Raw genomic sequence first — 18,461 nt, forward strand, 5'->3', positions numbered from 1 at the left:
AGAGGGAAGAACTCAAACCACCAAACATAATCAAATTTAGAATTTCTGGTAGGAATCTGAGGTTAGGGGGAAACTACTTCATATATTGGTGTAATTGATGAAGGATAGTGAGGAATCCTTAATCCTCCTTTAGGTTTTCTCCTATTTTGTCATTGTTAATTATGTGTGATTTTTTTACTATCAATACATGTATATTATGTTATGATTGATGTTGTTGTGTGAAATTTGTGTATTGATTTCATGTTAATTTCATGTGAAAATATATGATTAAATTCTGAAATTTGATGCTCTTATAAGTTGGGTTGCAATTGTTGAAGGTGGTGATGATTTTGAATTAAATCGAGGTAATATATGTTAATATATGCCTAATTGAGTGTTTTAATATTGTATTAACATGTATGATTGAATTTCGTGCGTTTGGGATTAATTGGAGTCAAAATCGGAGTTTTGATATAACTCAATGGTGGAAATCATATTTTTGGAGTTTCTGGTTTGAGAATTTTTGCTCAGCGAGGATGAGTTTCGCTTAGCGAAAGCTCGCTTAAAGATCTACTGTGTTTGCTTAGCGAGTGTGACAGAGTGAGTGTTCTGGTTTTTCTGAGAGTCACATTTAGCGAGCGATTTGTCCCCTGCGAGAGCTCGTTCAACGAGGAATGTCTCGCTTAGCGAAATATGCAGAGTGTGGAATTTCTGGTTTCTGAGATGCTCGCCCAATAAGGGAAGATATCACCTAGTGAGTTATAGGTCGCCTAGCGAGGGTTACAGTGCGAAATTCAATCATTTCGAGTTAATTTATGTGACAATGTGTTATTTTGGGCGATTAATGAATGTTGTCTTATACTATTTGAGATTATGTGAAGTGTTATGATTAATTGCATAACTGTGAGTGGTTAATTATGATTGTGTTATGAGTTGTTGTGTTTCGAATACAATTATGTATTGTGAATGTAATTGTATGTGTTATATGGTGATGTGTATTTTGGAGTGAGAACTATTGTTTATGCATTTAAATGCATGATTGTGTACATTCAGATATGGGGATGCAATCATTGTTGTGTTGTTGTTGCATTTATTTGTATTGATGTGCATCATTGTGTCGTGTCATTAAAAGAGGCATGTACTAAGAGAACCAAATGTTGAGTTTGTACCACATGCATAATGTCACATTGTGTCATGAGTTGCATTGCATATATGTGTATTATTGTGGAATGGGTGTGATATTGTGATGACGTTAATTGTGTATTGAATTTATAATATGTTGTGTGTCTATCTACTCTTTCATTCTTTACATTGTTTCATGTCGAAGTTTATTTCTCACCTCTTTTGATTTATGTTGTCTATCATAGACATATTGCAGATAATCAGGAGTAGATTTGTTGATGTGTGTGGAAGGTGGATTGTTAGATATATTCTTCATTTAATTATCATTTTATCGCAAATTAGTGGTTTTAGTGCTCTGATCTTATAATATCGGGAACGAGGCGTTTTTACTATGTTCGAGTTAATGCTGAAATAAGTGGTTTAAAGTCTAATATTTTATTTGCGAAGATTAATTTTGAAGTTGTTATGATATGATTTTTTGTTGGTAAATGTGTCTAAGAGTTTTTGGATGGTTGTCGTAGTGACACCTTAAATTATCGATTAAATATTTTTATAAGTTTTAGGATTTTGGGTGTTACATGTAGAGTTGTGGATGGATTAAAGATCTTAATCTAGGATGTCTTATCATTGAAAAAATGTATGAAGAAGTTGAGGGACTCTTATTATCTTTGAACTTTGTTGTGTTATCCTACATATGAATAACCTTTAGACAAACATTTTAGTTAGATGTTTGCTCAAACAAATGAACCTCTTTGGATGCGAGAGAACCACATTAATGCAAATATTTTTAGATATTATTTAAAAACGATGCATTTAAGGGTGTCACGTGCCTTTTGGAGCTTCGTCATGGGATTGGGGGAGGTCATATGCTCTCGTTGGCCCATTTTTCAATCATAATCTTCCATTGGTGCAAGCGAGAACCGTACTATTTATTGACCTTGTCAGTGAAGGGAAACATGGAGATGTTATCATTCCCTCTCTTTTTTCTCTATGCACCCCAAAAAACGAGATTTCTCTCACTCTTTCTAAGTTGCAATTGATACCTTGAGGGGTATCCACATGAGGTCTATGACTACGGGGTCTCATTTGGTTTTTGATAATTACTTCATTTTTCTTAAGCCTCCTAATTCAGGCTCCCTAAGTCTAGCGTATGGTCGTGGTACCTAGGTTATGAAGTATTACACCTTTTAGATCCCTCAACCTTGTCATTTCTTGTATATACAAATATATTGAGGGGTGAGACCCCTCTCTCTTTTCACCACGTCTTTTAGGTTATGAATATCCACATATGAGTCCATTATTCTGAAAGTTGTGGTTTCGATGGTTGTGTTTGTCTTTCAAGTATTTTTGTGGTGTCTGACTTCTAGTTGTTGTGTTAGTTGATCATTGATTTTTATAGAATCTCTTAGTGTTCCCCACATAAGACATCAAAGTTTATGTTTGAACTCGTGGAGGTGGATTAGTTGAGCGGTCATGTTAGCATTAATTCAGTGGTCATATTATTGCAACTTATTCTCCTACACCTATATTATGTTATATTATGTAGTATGCAATTTATTCTCATACTCCTACTATATGTCATGGGAGCATTAATTTAATTAATTCAATGGTCATATTGTTGTAATTTATTCTCCCACTCCTATATATATATATATATATATATATATATATATATATATATATATATATATATATATATATATATATATATATATATTATTTATTTATTTATTTTACTTTTTTGGATATGAAGAGTACTTACAAAAGATATTTCTAAGTTAGATAGTATATGTTAGTTAGAAGCAGCAGGGTCGGCCCTATGCGCATGTGTAACATGTACAGCAGTACAGGGCCCCAAATATTAGAGGGTTTCAAATTTTAAAAAAAAACAAAAATTTTTTCAATAATGTTATTAAAAATAAATAAAATATTATTAAAAAAACTCAATAATCGAAAGAAATATTACGATAAAAACTCAATACATATAAAAATTAAGATTGATCAAAACTTAAAATAATTATAATTAAATTTATTTTTAATTTATATATAAATATTTTTTTAATATTTTTTTTTTAATTATTATAATTATGTTTTAAAAAAAATTGACTCATTTTTATAATTAGAACGGGGTCTCCGGTATAATTGGCCGACCCTGAGAAGGAGCTAAGTGAATTGATAAAATTATTAAATGGTCTGAAAAATTCTTCCGTGGATAAGTGAAAACATGTTAGCATAACTAACTTCGAAATATGGATCTTATTTAATTTGAATATCTTTGGTGTATTTCAAATATATATTAGCACTTTGGTGCTTCTACATATCTAATTAATTGATGTGTGACTTTCGCAGTGTAGCCTCCAAAGTGAAAGACCATATTGGGTCATCATGTATTGGCACCTCGTCGAGTGGGCCTGAGCTTTGACATTGAGCATGTTCTATAGTCTAACTTTCCTAGTAGACAATTCATGGGGATTTCTTAAATGCACTGTATATATAAATGTACTTCAATTTTCGAAGATGTATCTTCGAACCCACCAAATACACATTTAGTATAAGTCATTTTGAGTGACACCCTATGAAACCCACCAAATACACATTTAGTATAAGTCATTTTGAGTGACACCCTATGAATTAGTTTTTTTTAATACCGTAGTAGATAATACATAGGAATTTCTTAATGCACTGTATATATTTTTTAGGCACCATGCAAAAATTCTAAATGTCCCTTATTCGAAGATGTATCTCCAGAGACACCCAGTACACATTTAGTATAAGTCATTCTGAATGACACCTTATAAATTAGTTTTTTTTAATACCGGAGATACATCTCTAATATATATTTCCGTAAATATATTTTTGAAATGTTTGCCCGCTAGTACCAGAAACATATGACATAAAATAAATAAAATAAAAGTCAAAATAAATAAAATAAAATAAATGACATAAAAAAACATTGACTTTTTTGCATATGAAATGTATTAAGAAATCCTAAAAAAACATAGATGACATAAAATAAATAAAATTTCAAAACAGCCCACATCACGAAATTGTTGCCTGCTTCTTCAAAATCTCAGTTTCTATATAAATAAAATTTGAAACTGTCTCAAATTCTAACATTGAAATGAGTTGGATTGATGATGAAAAAAGAAAACCAAAGTCAAAATTGAAAACCAAAATTTAAAAAAGAAGAAGAAAATATAACCAATAGAAAAAAATTAATAAACCTCACATGATGAACAAAAGAGCAAATGACAGCCAATTATCAATTATAATATATGAAATAGACACCGGAATTAATTGTAAATATATTAAATTAATTTTAACATGTTTAGATTCGTAGAATGGATTTTGACTTCAATTTTGGATACCACTTCAAATATGGGTATCATTTATCGAAATAAGCTAATCATTTATAATCTAGTAAAAAATGAATACATGATTTAAGGGATAAAAGATCAATACATGATTTAAGGGATAAAAAATGAATACATGATTTAAGGGGTAAAAGATCAATACATGATTTAAGGGATAAAAAATCAATACATGATTTGCTTCACAAAGCAAGTTTTAAATTAAAAAATTATATACAAATCATACTGAGCTGCTCTCCCCCCAATATAAGATAGGCATGATTAAAACAACATTAACAACAAAAAGTCACATGTATACTCTAAATAAAAGTAAATTGAGAAAAAAGTGATTTTTCCCACTCCATTTCACTCCTATATCCACAACTGCATATTTGATACCTTTGGAAAATATACTTTCAATTTTTTTTTAAGTTCCAATTTTGGCAAATTATCTTCACTGAATAACGTATGCTCTGAGTTCATAATGGAATACTATTTTTTTTTTGATGCAATGTGCTATGCACAGCACTACATTTTATATGACATAATCTACCTCTCCTCTAGAATAGCCAATGTTTTCTCCTTGGTTTATGCTGAATTGGTGCAGCTAAAACAAACACAAGATAATAAATCAGTAACTAATTATAGGATTATGCTTAATACCTCAAAAGTAATTCATTTCCAAATCTAATGGAGAATCGGGTTTAGTGGTGAACAGACCTCGAATTTCATAAAGTGAATTGTAATGAACCTCAGACCAGAAGCTCAACCACACTTCTGCATCATTCAGGAAAAAATTTAAATAAAAAGAGAAACACTTTTGTAGTGCTTTAAATGTGTTACATTTCTCGAATCTTTTCGAGAAATGCAATGGTAATTTGACAGAATATGGAACATATGGTCCTTGAAACAAGATAACTTCTAAAAGAATTGGGGTCCGTGGTCTTTTTCATAATCAGACTATTAAGATTGAATGAAGTTATGACAGGATACAATAATGCCGAGGTCTTACCGCGCTGTGGTGCTTGGTACAGTGGCATAATTTCAATGAAACAAGTATCTCTGAATGATGTCAGAAGGCATATCTTAGCTGCAAACTACATTAAAAACAAGAAAGTTTATATGATATTTTGACAGTAATACACAACAAATGACATCGAAGTATAATAAACATGATAAAACCTTAAGTTTGTCAAGATAAATTGATGTATGAATCAATAAATTTGAGGATGGGAAGTTGCAAACAACACTTCTGAGAGAATAGAATAGAACCAGAGCATGAACACACAAATGACATCAACAAAAAATTTAAGAAAAAAATTCATTACTGGTTCACTATTCCATCCATTTTTATAGATAATGGCAAAGGCAAACTCAACAGTTTTTGTTTTATGATACCAAGGATAGCTCCATTAATTTGCTTGACAGGGTAAGATATCAGAGTGACACTCAGATTAGTTAAGGTCTTTAATACAACAATTGGTAGAATTCTACAAAAAAAAAAACTGATTCAAAACTGCGTAACGAACCTTATCAGAAGCTGCCTGTAAGGTAATATGATCCCCCCATTCTCCAGATCTGCACAAGGTAGAAGAAAGAATGTGAAGATTTGATGAAAATGCTACTAAAAGCATCGAAAAAATGTGATGTCTTATTTAATATATGATGGTTTAAGTGATGGTCTATTTGAAAGTACATACTTAGCCATTTTCTTGTAATATCGTTTGTACTTCATTGGTACATAGCATTCATATAAGGAATGGTGATCTTTGAGCTGGCAAAGAGAAACATTGTTCAAATAAGCATAATCTCAAACAATCACTATTTTCAATATTTAACCAGGCAACTAAATTTAAAATCTATCCACTGTCTTGTACACAGGGTTTCCACTTTCTACCACTTCCCACACATGATTTAAAAACCGTCTATTTCTTCCCTAAATATTACAGTATTTAACCACATTTCTTGCATCTTTCAATTTTCTTCACTTGGAGAACAACGTCTTTGCTCTCCAATTACTATTAACCAAACAGGCATGCATCCCGAATTGACAATTGCGAATTGTTTTAGGTACTATAAAAGAACAAAAAAACTCCTTTTTATCTCCCCTCTTCTCTTTTGGATGTGTACTCATTCATACATAAATTAGAAAATTTGAATTTAACCAAGATAAATAATCACAAGCCAATAAAATCAGGTGTACTCGTAACCTGACATATTTCACAGACACTATCCGTTCCACATGACCAAGACAAGCACAACTTACCTGTTTTACAATATCTTTACGAACATGCTTGTGGTGTTCAGGTGACCTGTACAGCTGATCTGAAAGTGCGCGGAACTGTGAAGGAGGTAGAATTATCAGTAAAAATTAAAACGATATTAGGATAATGCTCATAACTTGTACACAATTGCAATAATATCACACCTGACAATTTCCATCTCCAGATACTTTAACTTCACAAAGACCATAAACATTCAACCTAAAAGAGTGAGACAAAATGAGCTAATATTCCAATAGAGAGCAAATCCACAGCAAGAGTAGGCATAACATTTTACTACTTGAGCTTATCCTAATCATAAAAAATCCAGGTGCCTCTAAAATCTCTAATTTTGAGTTGTACTTGTTGTAACCCCAAAAAGGGCCACTGTATCTACAGTAATGAGGATAACTCTTTCCTACACTAGAAGGAATAATGTGCCTATCCTCAAGTCATTTGTATATGAATAAATAACATAGTAATATATATTATTTCTACTTATTTTAAACTGAAGAAAAACTGAAAAAAGAATATTTACTCGACCAGTTTTGTTCAATTTTACATAATAGGTAACTTCAAGGTTTAGAATGTCCCTCACAAGAAGTAGACTTTACATGACAAAATGGCATACCTCTGCAGCAGTCGCTGGTGATCCATACTTGCATCGTTTATGGTGGGGAAGAAGGAATTTATGCGGGGCACATGCTGAACTTTCAAGAAGATGGAATCAGAAGAAAATAAGAAAAATACAAGTATTCAAATTCCAGATAACCCTCTCAAAAGGCTTAAGTTGTAGGGTTAAAGTAGTTAAACAACTAGTAATTAATATGCCTCCTCATGCCAGAACATTCGGACTAAAAGTGTGGATATATCACATAAAAACTTATAATCAATGGTCTTTAATTGAAACTTAACTACCAATTTTAAATCATTGCAGTGCCGTGAAGAATGTGAATGAAGATTAGAGTAAATATTTCGGTCGTAAGGCAGTGTCGTTTGTTTTGTTACTTTTACTGGTGGTGTTGCTCTGACTGCTCTTGAAGATCTTTCTATCTATCATGGTTGTTTGTAGCAGGTAGGTATCAAGTTTATGTGTTATTACTTTAATCTCACAGAAATGCATTTGGCATACATGAGAAACTCTTAAGAATTGTGTTTTAGCTTTTTGAAATATTATGGTTTAGACTTTAGAATAAGACCTAAACTGACCTTCGAATTTAGGGTTTGTTTGGATTGACTTATTTGATCTTATCTACTGGCATAAATTTTGTGACAAAAGACTTTATCAAAATAGCTTATGACAGTTTTCATAAATATTTGAGCTTATTTTAATAATTTCTCCTTGATAGCTTATGAAAACAACTTATAACATATATAGGAACAAGTTAAATTTATTTTATCTTTTTGTTATAAAAATAGTTCATCCAAGCTTATCCATAAACACTTATTTTATGCCAGTAAGTTGTTTATCCAAACAGGTCATTAATGTACATTGTTCATGGTACTCCCTATCCCATATGTATTAAACCATGATAACAGATCAAAAGTTTATTGCTAAAGTGTTGAGCATAACAGAAAAAGCGAGGATTCTTACAGGAACAGGTTCCAAGTTGGAAAGGCGCCGACCAACTGCGCCGTCTAATTTGGCATACTCTTCCGATAACACAAGAGCAATCATCCGATCATCCTCAACATCATGCTGACTACTAAGCGAAGTCGAACTTGAACTTTCACCTTCACCCCAGCTATGATTCTGTGATCCATTCATCATATCCGAAACCAAAACACTCCTCGCGTCTTCGACCTAAACGAAAAATTCACAGCCACAAAACCTACAACAAATGTAAGAACTCAGTAGTAATAAAAAAAGATCAGATAATTCCGTTCACACTCTCAATTTGCCTAACCAGTACAACTAACAAAACAATCAACTAAGAAACACACAAATACAATGCACCAATTGAGAAAAACAAAATAGGGGATTAGAAAAACAAAATAGGGGATTAGAAAAACATAGATTATAAAGAAAACCTAAATCAAAATTCAAAATCGCTAAAAGAGTAAAATCACGCACCATCCCTCAAATTCAATACATGTGGAATTGAAATTCACAAAAATGATTCTTAACAAGTGCCAAATTGATCATAAGTCGATGAATTTATATTAATAATAAGTGATTTTGCAACACACAATCAGATCGTAGATTCTGATCCAAAAACCAAGAAAACACATAAAAGAAAGAAGAAAAACCCAAAATCAAAGTCTAAATAATTAAATTAAATATAAAATTTATATATAATTTTAATAAAATTAAAGAAGTGATGAAGATTAAAAATAAAATAAAAAACCTGCGATTGTATTTGGATTGAGATGAATGAATGGGTGTGATGAAGAAAGGGGAAGGAGTAAAAAGTGTGAAAAATTAAATAAACAAAGTTTTCAATTTCGTGTTTTGGGGAAAGACGCGTTATTGGTTGTTATTGCTTTTTCATACATTCCTCGCTCTAATTCATTTACAAATTTTTATTAATATATTCTTCTTCATTGAATTTCACTCGACCGAAAAGGATGATGCCCCATCTATAATTTAAATTAATTTTAAGCTCTAAATAATAACTATCATTAATTATTTAATTTTAAGCTCTAAATAATAACTATCATTAATTATTTAACTGGAATGACATTGCAGAATAATATATTTTTATTAAAAAAAATTATTTATTTTAATTATTTTATTAAAATAATTAATAAAATTATCAACTATTTATTTATTAAAATAAATTACCATCAAACTCTTTAATTTATATTTTTTAAGGGTATATTTGTAATACCAAATGTTAAAAAAATTCAATTCTTTTGTCATTTCATTTATTTTTCACGATTTAATTTTAACTTTCTCATTCTTCATTTTCTTCTCTTAACTTAAATTTCAAATTTTTCTCGTATTTCTTTTTCTCACTTCCATTTTAATTTTTTTTCTTTCTATTTTTTTCTTTCTTTTTTTAAGTATAAATAACAAAATTTAAACATCTTCTTAATTCAATAAATAAGAATACAGAAAAATATTAAATTTTTAAAATACAAAATTTATCTAAAATAAGACATAATTATTTTATAATTATTATATATACAAAATATTCATAATTTATATGATTATTATTCGTTTTATAATTAAATAACTCATTTGAAATTGACATGAGTATCTAAATATATTCTATATTGTATCAAATTGCATGACACTCACTAACATTGTACACAACTAATTTTCTATTTCACGAGTCACTAGGACAATATCTAACTTTATTTTAGATGTAAATTTTTTATTTTCAAATGTGGATTTTTTTTTCTTTCTCAATCTCACAAGTGTCGTACCCCAAATTTTGTCCTCCCCTTTTCATCTTTTCACTCAACCCTTGACTTTAGATTCATCTGTCCATATTCATGATTCATTCATATTCATTCATGTTGACACTTGTTAATCTATAGATTAAAAAGTTCAGTGACTTACAAGGCTAGGGTTCGTGCATGGGTCAAACTCCTAGAATATGATTTGGCTATTCATCAGGTCATATTAGGTGCGGCACCCTAATTTGCTTGATCTTTAAGATATGGATTCAAGGAGACCTCATCATGGCATTCCTTTGGGGAGCAGATCCTTAATGGTGTGGTTATGGGACCTTATGGATACTCTTTGGGCCTTATCTTAGCTATCTAAACCCTAATTGGGGGTTCATACATTGGGGACTTGTTTGTGGAGCATCATGCTTCATTCAGTGACCTTGATTAAAGGGCGTGCCTCATGAAACCCTAATCAGGGCGGTTTTGGTCCTAATATGCTTTGTGGCTTAACTTTCCATCTTGTGCTATTGGAAACCCTAATTCATTGGGGAGAGATGTTTGACTATCATATCATGCATCATCCAACATCTACATGCTTATTGCCTAGGCCATTGACTTAGATCTCTGGGTATTTCCAAATGCATAGGTCCATATGTCTTGATTTCACTTCATTCATGTGGTGTAGGTGGTCAAGGATGATAAATTCATTCAAGTATTGGTTCCATATATTCATGCATTATTGCTTAAACATTAATCATTATTTCATTTGGATCATGTCTCGTTTGCATTACATGTGAAAATCCTAATTCAAAAATCACAATTGATTTTGGTCAACTGTTGACTTTTTGGTCAACTAGTTGACCAAAGTCAACCATCCATTTTATAGGCTCATTTGGTTCAAATTATACCTTGAAATTTGTTAACCATTGATCTTTCCTTGGTACATCCTAATTTGATAAACTTTCCGATTAACAATTTTCAACCATTTATTAACTTTCCAACCATTTATTAACTTTCCATTCATTAACTTCTCATAAGCCATTCAAATGCATCCCATAATATTGATTGAACACCATTCAACATCCAACCCTAAGCCAATCTTTTCCAACATTTCAACTCACTTTACATTTCATTCCAATTTGCAATTCAAATTATATTCCAATTCACCTTTCGATGTTACTCATTTTCATTAAATCATAAACAAACTTTTTTCAACATCTTAATTCCATTTTAAATTCAACACCCATAAACTATTTTCAATCATTTTTCATTCAAATAACAAATCTTTCTTTTCTTCAAATCCATTGTTCATTACATTATTCATATTACAATTTACTATAAAATTATAAAAGTTCCCAGTCTAATCCATGCTAAGTCTTCAAGCAAAAAGTAATGTTCAAACTAGCTAACAACATCTCCATTTACTAACCCACACCATAATTCAACCATTACCATTACATTAGCATAGAAAGCAGTAGTTGTATGCATTACTTATAGATCTTGCTTGTGAGTATGCATTGCTTATGGATTTGGAAACCTTCAAAGAAGTTGCTTGTGTTGCACCTAAGACGGCTCCAAAGAGAAAGAAGTAGTCATTACCCACATTTTTGTCATGGAGAAATTGATGTTGGATGCTGCAAAATCCTGAGTACTGCTTACAACATCTTGATGGTGAGATATAGTTTGGCTTTGGATTCTCATCCCGACAATCTGTTGCATGTTCCTGTAGCATTTGCAAAGCAAAGTTTGAGAGTAGCCTCCATTTCCCACCTACAGATGTGAATCAGTTACGAATTATGGTTTTTAAAGCAACAAGAGGTTCAATTTATGAGACAAGCAAGAATTTTTTTAGAAGCAGATAATATATATAGCAGCACTCTCACTTAACTTTAAATCCATTTAACAGGAGATCAATCTAACAGATATTTGCAGCATAACTAGCAGCACTAATAGGTTCAGTCATATTTGCATCATAACTAACAGATTTTCAAAATCTAAACATTAGCCTCTAACATTTACTCAATTTTCCTAACAATCAAACAATTCTAATTGAATTCATTAACATCTCACTTTTTAACAAGAATTCAAACTTCATTCAACAAACATACTAATATTGCAGTCACTTGAATGTAAGAAATGCATCCTAATGGAAATATGGCATAAGTTCAGTTTATTATAAGTTATCAGCAATGCAAACCAATCCAATTCCTAACAATCCAACTCATTAACTGTTTTTCCTAACCTACATTATATAACTAACACTAGCCATTAGGAATGGATTTTGGCTAACAGAAAACTAACTGCAAAATATCCTAACAATATAACATTCAATTGTTTTCTTAACAGAATATTTTCTAATTGAAATTCGATTAAACTGACAAATTCCTTACATTCAAAACCATTCAACTAACTCTAACTCGAAGGGATTCGTTTTCACAACTTAACAAAATCAACTCATTTTTCAAGTTTAACTAACAACTAACAAACTCAAATTAACAATTTTCATAACTAACTAACTAACTTCACTTCTCTAACTAACTGTTAACAATGTGAGTTAACTGATAACTACCTCCAATTCATTTATAACTAACTAAGTTAAAAGAGTTCTCTATTTGTTAACTTTCATCCCCTATAAATAATCAATCACCCTGCAATTTTCAGGGGAACCACAATCACATTCACAGAACCACCATTCCTCACAAATCTCAATTCTCTCAATCTCTCCACAACACCACAAAATGTAGGGAAGTCGCAAAAGAGGGAAGAAGATACATAACAGATGAGATTCAGAGCAGAGTAAGCAAAGAAGAAGATTCTTACCGGAGAAATGGACGTCGATTCGATGAGAAACCGATGTCAAATCTATAGACCGCACACGTCGAAGCTCGATTGAATATACGTGACGCCGTTCCCCAATCCAAAGCGCGAGCGATGTTATGAAATCATGATCCGTCTGTGTCGTAACTCTACGTCGTGGTTGAGATCGGGAGAGGGAAGATCAAGTTCATAGGTGAGTTCGGAGCCTGCTGCTTCTTCGTTTGTGCCGCGTACGTCGTTTGAGGAAGAACGGATTTCATTCGCGCAGGTGATTAAAGCAGGCAAACATTAGATTTGGGGGTGGATCTAACCCGATTGTTGTTGATCCTGGGCCACGTACTGATTGGGCCTAAAGCCCAACCTTCTAGCTGCAATTCAGATTCCTGCAACCCCATGGAATCTTTTGAGCATCTTTGTTAATTTAAATTAATTAGTATGATTAATAATTAATTGTTGTTAGTTTGCTTAATTAATTTTTAGAATTAGGAATTAATTCAAGTAAATTAGTTTGATTTGATTAATTAAGTTTTAGGTTTAATTAAAATTAATCATGATTAACTATCTTAATTAGAATATCCTTTTTAGAATAATTAAATTTAGATCTTTATTAGGTTTTTAGGATTTAATTAAGTTTTAAATCTTAATTAGGCTATGTTTAGATTTGATTATAACAATTCAACTAATTAGATTTTTTTTGCATAATTAGGATTAATTAGTTTTTATTAAATATTGGTTTTAGATTCTATTTTCCTAATTAATTTATTTTGGCATAATGACCATTTTGCCCTTAGGGCTTAGAAATCTTATTTTTTGTATGATCCCATAACTTAGGGTTACTTAGAACCATTTGATTCAATTAACTGACTAATCCATTAAGGTGTTGTACATAGTTCAACTGATTTCTTTCAATCCCAGAGATTAGTGTTGATCAAAGGTCAATTTGATCAACCAAATCCTTTGAATGGTGTTATAAACCCCAAGCATATTCAAGTGATCAAAAAACCATTGATCACTTGATACGACAAGTCCATTGTGCTCAAGTTATATCAAATATGTTGAGTCTCAGGAGCTCAAGATCTCAAGGATCAAATGTAATATCAAGACTTCAAAGTTAACATCAATCAAGCATAACTGACAGAGTGGACTAGTTCTAAAGCACGATAAAGGTCAATGCTTTTCAATCATAATTTAGATTGTGTGGCACAAGCCTTAAAAAATAGAGAATGATTAGAGTGGAAAATTCTTATCCTTGTCTATAATATCTTTGGGTACGGAACAAATGACCCAGTTGCTCAAGGTATCTGCATTTGTTCATAGACTTTAGTGTAATTTGAATCATAGAATTGACAAGCCTCCATCAAGCAAGCATCAACCATTCAACACTTCAATAATAAAGCATTGTTATTGTCAGCACCTTGTGGTTGTACACCCTCTTTCAAGCAATTCAACATGTTCATGCTTGTTAGATTGTGGACCTTGGCAACCTTTCTTGCCTTCAAGGTGGTAGACCTTGGCAATCTTTCTTTGCCCCGTGAGGTGGTGGACCTTGGTAAACTTTTTATGTTCCTATAGAGTTATAGAATTTGGCACTTGGTTATAAACCTTTACAATCCCTTTGAGTATCCTTGTAGAGTTATGGACTCTTGAGAATCCCCTTGCCTATCAGGTTATGGACCTTGATAGTGCTTTCCTTTGCCTTGAGAGCTATAGACTATGGCATCTTGTTCTCATTGCCTTTTAGGTTATAGACCTTGGCAGTTCAGTTCCTTGCCATTAGAAGTTATAGACTCTGGTAGTGATTCCTTGCCTAGCAGCTTATGAACCTTGGCACTCCTTTTTCTGTCTCGAAGGGTTGTGTACCCTGACAATCAACATATCATACTTCTTGCCTCATTAATCCCTTGCTGTCAGCCATAGTGGGCTGAACTACGAAAGCTCTGACTTTCTCATTGCACAGTGAGAATACGTAGGTACGAGAATTCATATTCTCCGCGAGCTACCCTATTTATTAATCCTTCATATCTTCATTCATCAATCAATACCCTATTTTTTAGATTAAATATCATTTTTCTTTGGATTCCATGCACATCCTTTTAGGTTGATATATCGGAAGTCCACCTTGTGAACCAATAGATGCTTGTTTTGTGAAACCAAACACTTTATTCCTTCTTTTTTTCGCTAAGACGCCTGCTTACTCTTCGGTTCAGAGTTTATTCCTTCATGGATCCAATATACCATTCTTCTTTGATTTCAAATTGTTTGTTCCCTATAGTGATATAATATTCCCTATACTAAACAAAACTGCAGCCAACCCTTGAAGTTTTGTTTGTCTTATACTACTATCTTTGAGCAAAATATCTCTTTGAGATACATCTTTTGTCAGCTTACGAACCAAGAGTTGTTTGTGTTGTAAAACTAAATATGTAATTATCTTAGTTTTCGACCATACCAATAGTGGCACCATGCTTCTGGCTACCCCACATATGGTTCACACCGGTTTTACTCTTGGGTTCATATTTCATCCCCTTTTTAGATTTTAAATAATATAATCCTTTGGTTCAGACCATACCTTAATCGCAACTTCTTTTCACCTCCTGCCATTAGTTCTATGAACTATGGAGCTCTGAATTATTTATTGCGCTATAAGGATACTGATGACACTGAATTTCACCGTATTTTCGACTCCGATTTCGCATGCATTTTAGTTGTTTTATTGTTATTTTGTTATGTTATTACTATGTTTTCCTTTGTTTTCAGGTTTTCAGTCTAATCGGAACCCCGATCGAGAAAAGGAGTGAAAATGAACTAAAAAGCCTAAAAATCAGCATTTTACACTTCTGGCTCCCACTGTGGCTGGCGCCATAGGTCCAGCCATGACGTGTCCCAATTCAACTTCTCCTCAACTGCCACATCTCCCACTATCTCCACTTGGGCGCCACAATTTACTCATATGGCGGGCGCCATGATGTGGTGGCGGGCGCCACAAGAACAAAGATGTTTCCCTCCCAAATTCAAACTTAGGGGCATCCTTGTCATTTCCATTATTTTCCTTGCCTATAAATAGAGCCTTGATTTCATTTGTTTCTGGATCCAAACTTAGTTACAACTAGGCATATATCAGTATTGTAAAAGTGGCAATCGCTTCACATCAGAGTGTTGTCACAACTGTGTAATCGAGTCTGTAATCAAGTTTGGAGCACTTTGGAAGGAAGTTAATCATGTCGCCATTTTTATTTCTGTTACGCACTTTATTCGACCCTCCAATTGGAGCAGGTTTTATTGCTTTACCTTTGTCTACTTTACTTTCCCGCACTGCCTTTACTTTATTTATTTTCCGCACTGCCTTTACTTTATCTATTTTCCGCACTGCCTTTACTTTATCTATTTTCCCGCACTCGCACTTTACTTTGTTTATTTCTCGCACTGCACTACTTTTGTTTATTTCTCGCATCGCACTACTTTTATTTATTTTCCGCACTGCACTACTTTTATTTACTTCTTGCACCGCACTACTTTTATTTAATTTCCCGCACTCGCACTACTTTTATTTAAATTAAAATGCATCTTTACTTTACCATGTCTAGCTAAACCTATAAAGGTTAGAATGTAAGGATCGTAATTAGACCGATAATCCGTACAATTGTTCGTAGAAACACTTAAGAGTTATCTTGACTTTCAACTTAAGTTTTCCCGCACTTAATTTCCGTTGGGTAAGATCGAAAGTCGTCTGACGTCTGTTTAAACTTAGTTGTTTTTAACTATTTCAAATACAACGAAAGCGCTTTGTTTAGTTCATTAGGAGTTTTTAACTTAAAAAGAAAAGTGATTTTAAAACTATTTTCGGACGCGTTTATAAGTTTAGAGTCTGGTTCGTGAGAACCTCTTTTGGTTAAGAAATCCAGGTCAAAATACTTTTCAACTTAGTCAAGACACTATATTTCTTAAAAATAGGTTTACTACTCTAACGCAATGCACGCCTTTTTATAAGTGACAATAAGAGGGTTTGATTAGGAAGTACAACTCAGTTCTGAATACGCGAAAGCGACAGTTCCCGTTAAATTGGTTCTTTTCAAAGTAGGAAACATTGTCCATAAGTAATTCTATTAGCAAGTACTTGGATTATTAATTGATTATGTGAATTACATTCGAACCTGTCTTTATCAATCAAATTCAATTTAATACTTTATTTTCATTGTGCACTCTTAAAAACCCTATTCGATTACCTTAGATAAACACCATAACAATAGATAACGATAGATTGACACTTGGTCTCTGTGGATTCGACAATCTTTTATATTACTCTGACGCGTTTGTATACTTGCGAAAAACTACGCATCAAGTTTTTGGCACCGTTGTCGGGGACCAATTTCGTCAAATTTCGTACCCCGTTGTTATATCGTTTAGACTTAGGTTGTTACCTGCCGGTCAATGCGAAGGACTCGTAGCAACGGAAGCTCAGTATATCCTCTGGCGGAACCTGAATGTTACGCTCGCGCACGTTTATTTTTCCATAGAATTAGGAGAGCTATGGTCGAAGATCAAAACCAAAGACCTCTTAAGGATTTCGCCCAACCATCCAACAAAGAACCTAGTTCTAGTATAGTAAACCCAACCATCCCAGCCAATAATTTCGAACTTAAACCCTTCCTGTTGCAACTGGTGCAACAGAGACAATTCGCAGGTCTCGCTACTGAGAACCCAAACCAACATTTAAAAATCTTTCTCCAATTAGCAGACACTTTTAAAAACCAATGGAGCTTCTCCTGAGGCGATCCGTTTAAGATCATTCCCTTTCTCCCTCAGAGATAAAGTTGTATCATGGTTAGATTCCCTTCCACCCAATTCCATAACAACTTGGGAAAACCTTAGAAAAGTATTCCTTGCTAGATACTTCCCCCCAAGTAAGACCGCCGTTCTTCGAAACCACATAACCATATTTACCCAGAACCAAGGAGAATCGTTGTTCGAAGCTTGGGAGAGATATAAAGAGATGTTAAGAGCATGCCCACATCATGGTTTAGAAAATTGGTTAATCATTCAAACCTTCTATAATGGACTTCACTATAACACTAAGATGACCATCGACGCTGCCGCATGTGGCGCACTGATGAACAAACCTTATCTTTAAGCTAGTGCCCTCATCGAGGATATGGCTCAAAAGCATCAATCATGGGGAGTTGAACGAGCGACAGTTGAGAAGAAGGAAGCCCAAGGAGGAGTACATGAGTTAAGCTCTATAGACATGATGCAAGCTAAAATGGACGTGTTGGCCCTCAAGGTCGAGCATATGTGCATAAACCTGAATATTGCAGCTGCAGTTTCGTCGGATTGTGAGATATGTGGAACCAAAGGACACCAATATGCATAATGCAATCTCTTAAACGAAACCAACTCTGAGCAAGTGAACTACGCCCAAGGGAACCCATATTCGAATACATATAACCCTGGATGAAGGAATCACCCGAACTTCTCCTATAAAAACAATAACCCTATCCAAAATACTGCACCTCCAAGACAACTAGGTTACCAAGCCCCAAGACCAAATCAACCTATGCAACTTGTGCCACCAAAGTCGAGCCTTGAGAAAATTATG

The 18,461-nt window shown here is 33.1% G+C and overlaps 1 protein-coding gene and 1 non-coding gene across 3 annotated transcripts; both read right to left on the reverse strand.

The window, feature by feature from the left end:
- Positions 1-4,594: 4,594 nt before the first annotated feature.
- Positions 4,595-9,238, reverse strand: LOC127126224 (OVARIAN TUMOR DOMAIN-containing deubiquitinating enzyme 12). 2 transcript variants are annotated; one of them, XM_051055112.1, is made up of 10 exons: positions 9,061-9,238; positions 8,307-8,544; positions 7,344-7,417; positions 6,880-6,934; positions 6,718-6,792; positions 6,152-6,225; positions 5,981-6,029; positions 5,464-5,548; positions 5,172-5,228; positions 4,595-5,058 (listed from the first exon to the last, which is right to left on the reverse strand). In XM_051055112.1, exons 2-10 carry the CDS (start codon positions 8,481-8,483, stop codon positions 5,012-5,014), a joined length of 693 nt encoding a protein of 230 aa, XP_050911069.1. In that variant the 5' UTR covers positions 8,484-8,544; positions 9,061-9,238; the 3' UTR covers positions 4,595-5,011. The 2 variants fall into 2 exon arrangements, with proteins under 2 accessions (XP_050911069.1, XP_050911077.1); XM_051055120.1 differs by lacking the exon at positions 9,061-9,238 and adding an exon at positions 8,787-8,958.
- Positions 9,239-17,780: 8,542 nt separating this feature from the next.
- LOC127116297 (small nucleolar RNA R71) lies at positions 17,781-17,887 on the reverse strand. The gene has a single exon (XR_007801252.1). It is a non-coding gene; the product is annotated as a small nucleolar RNA R71 (small nucleolar RNA).
- Between the last annotated feature and the right edge of the window lie 574 nt (positions 17,888-18,461).

Source organism: Lathyrus oleraceus, chromosome 1, assembly GCF_024323335.1.
Source record: "Lathyrus oleraceus cultivar Zhongwan6 chromosome 1, CAAS_Psat_ZW6_1.0, whole genome shotgun sequence".
Classification (NCBI taxonomy): domain Eukaryota; kingdom Viridiplantae; phylum Streptophyta; class Magnoliopsida; order Fabales; family Fabaceae; genus Lathyrus; species Lathyrus oleraceus.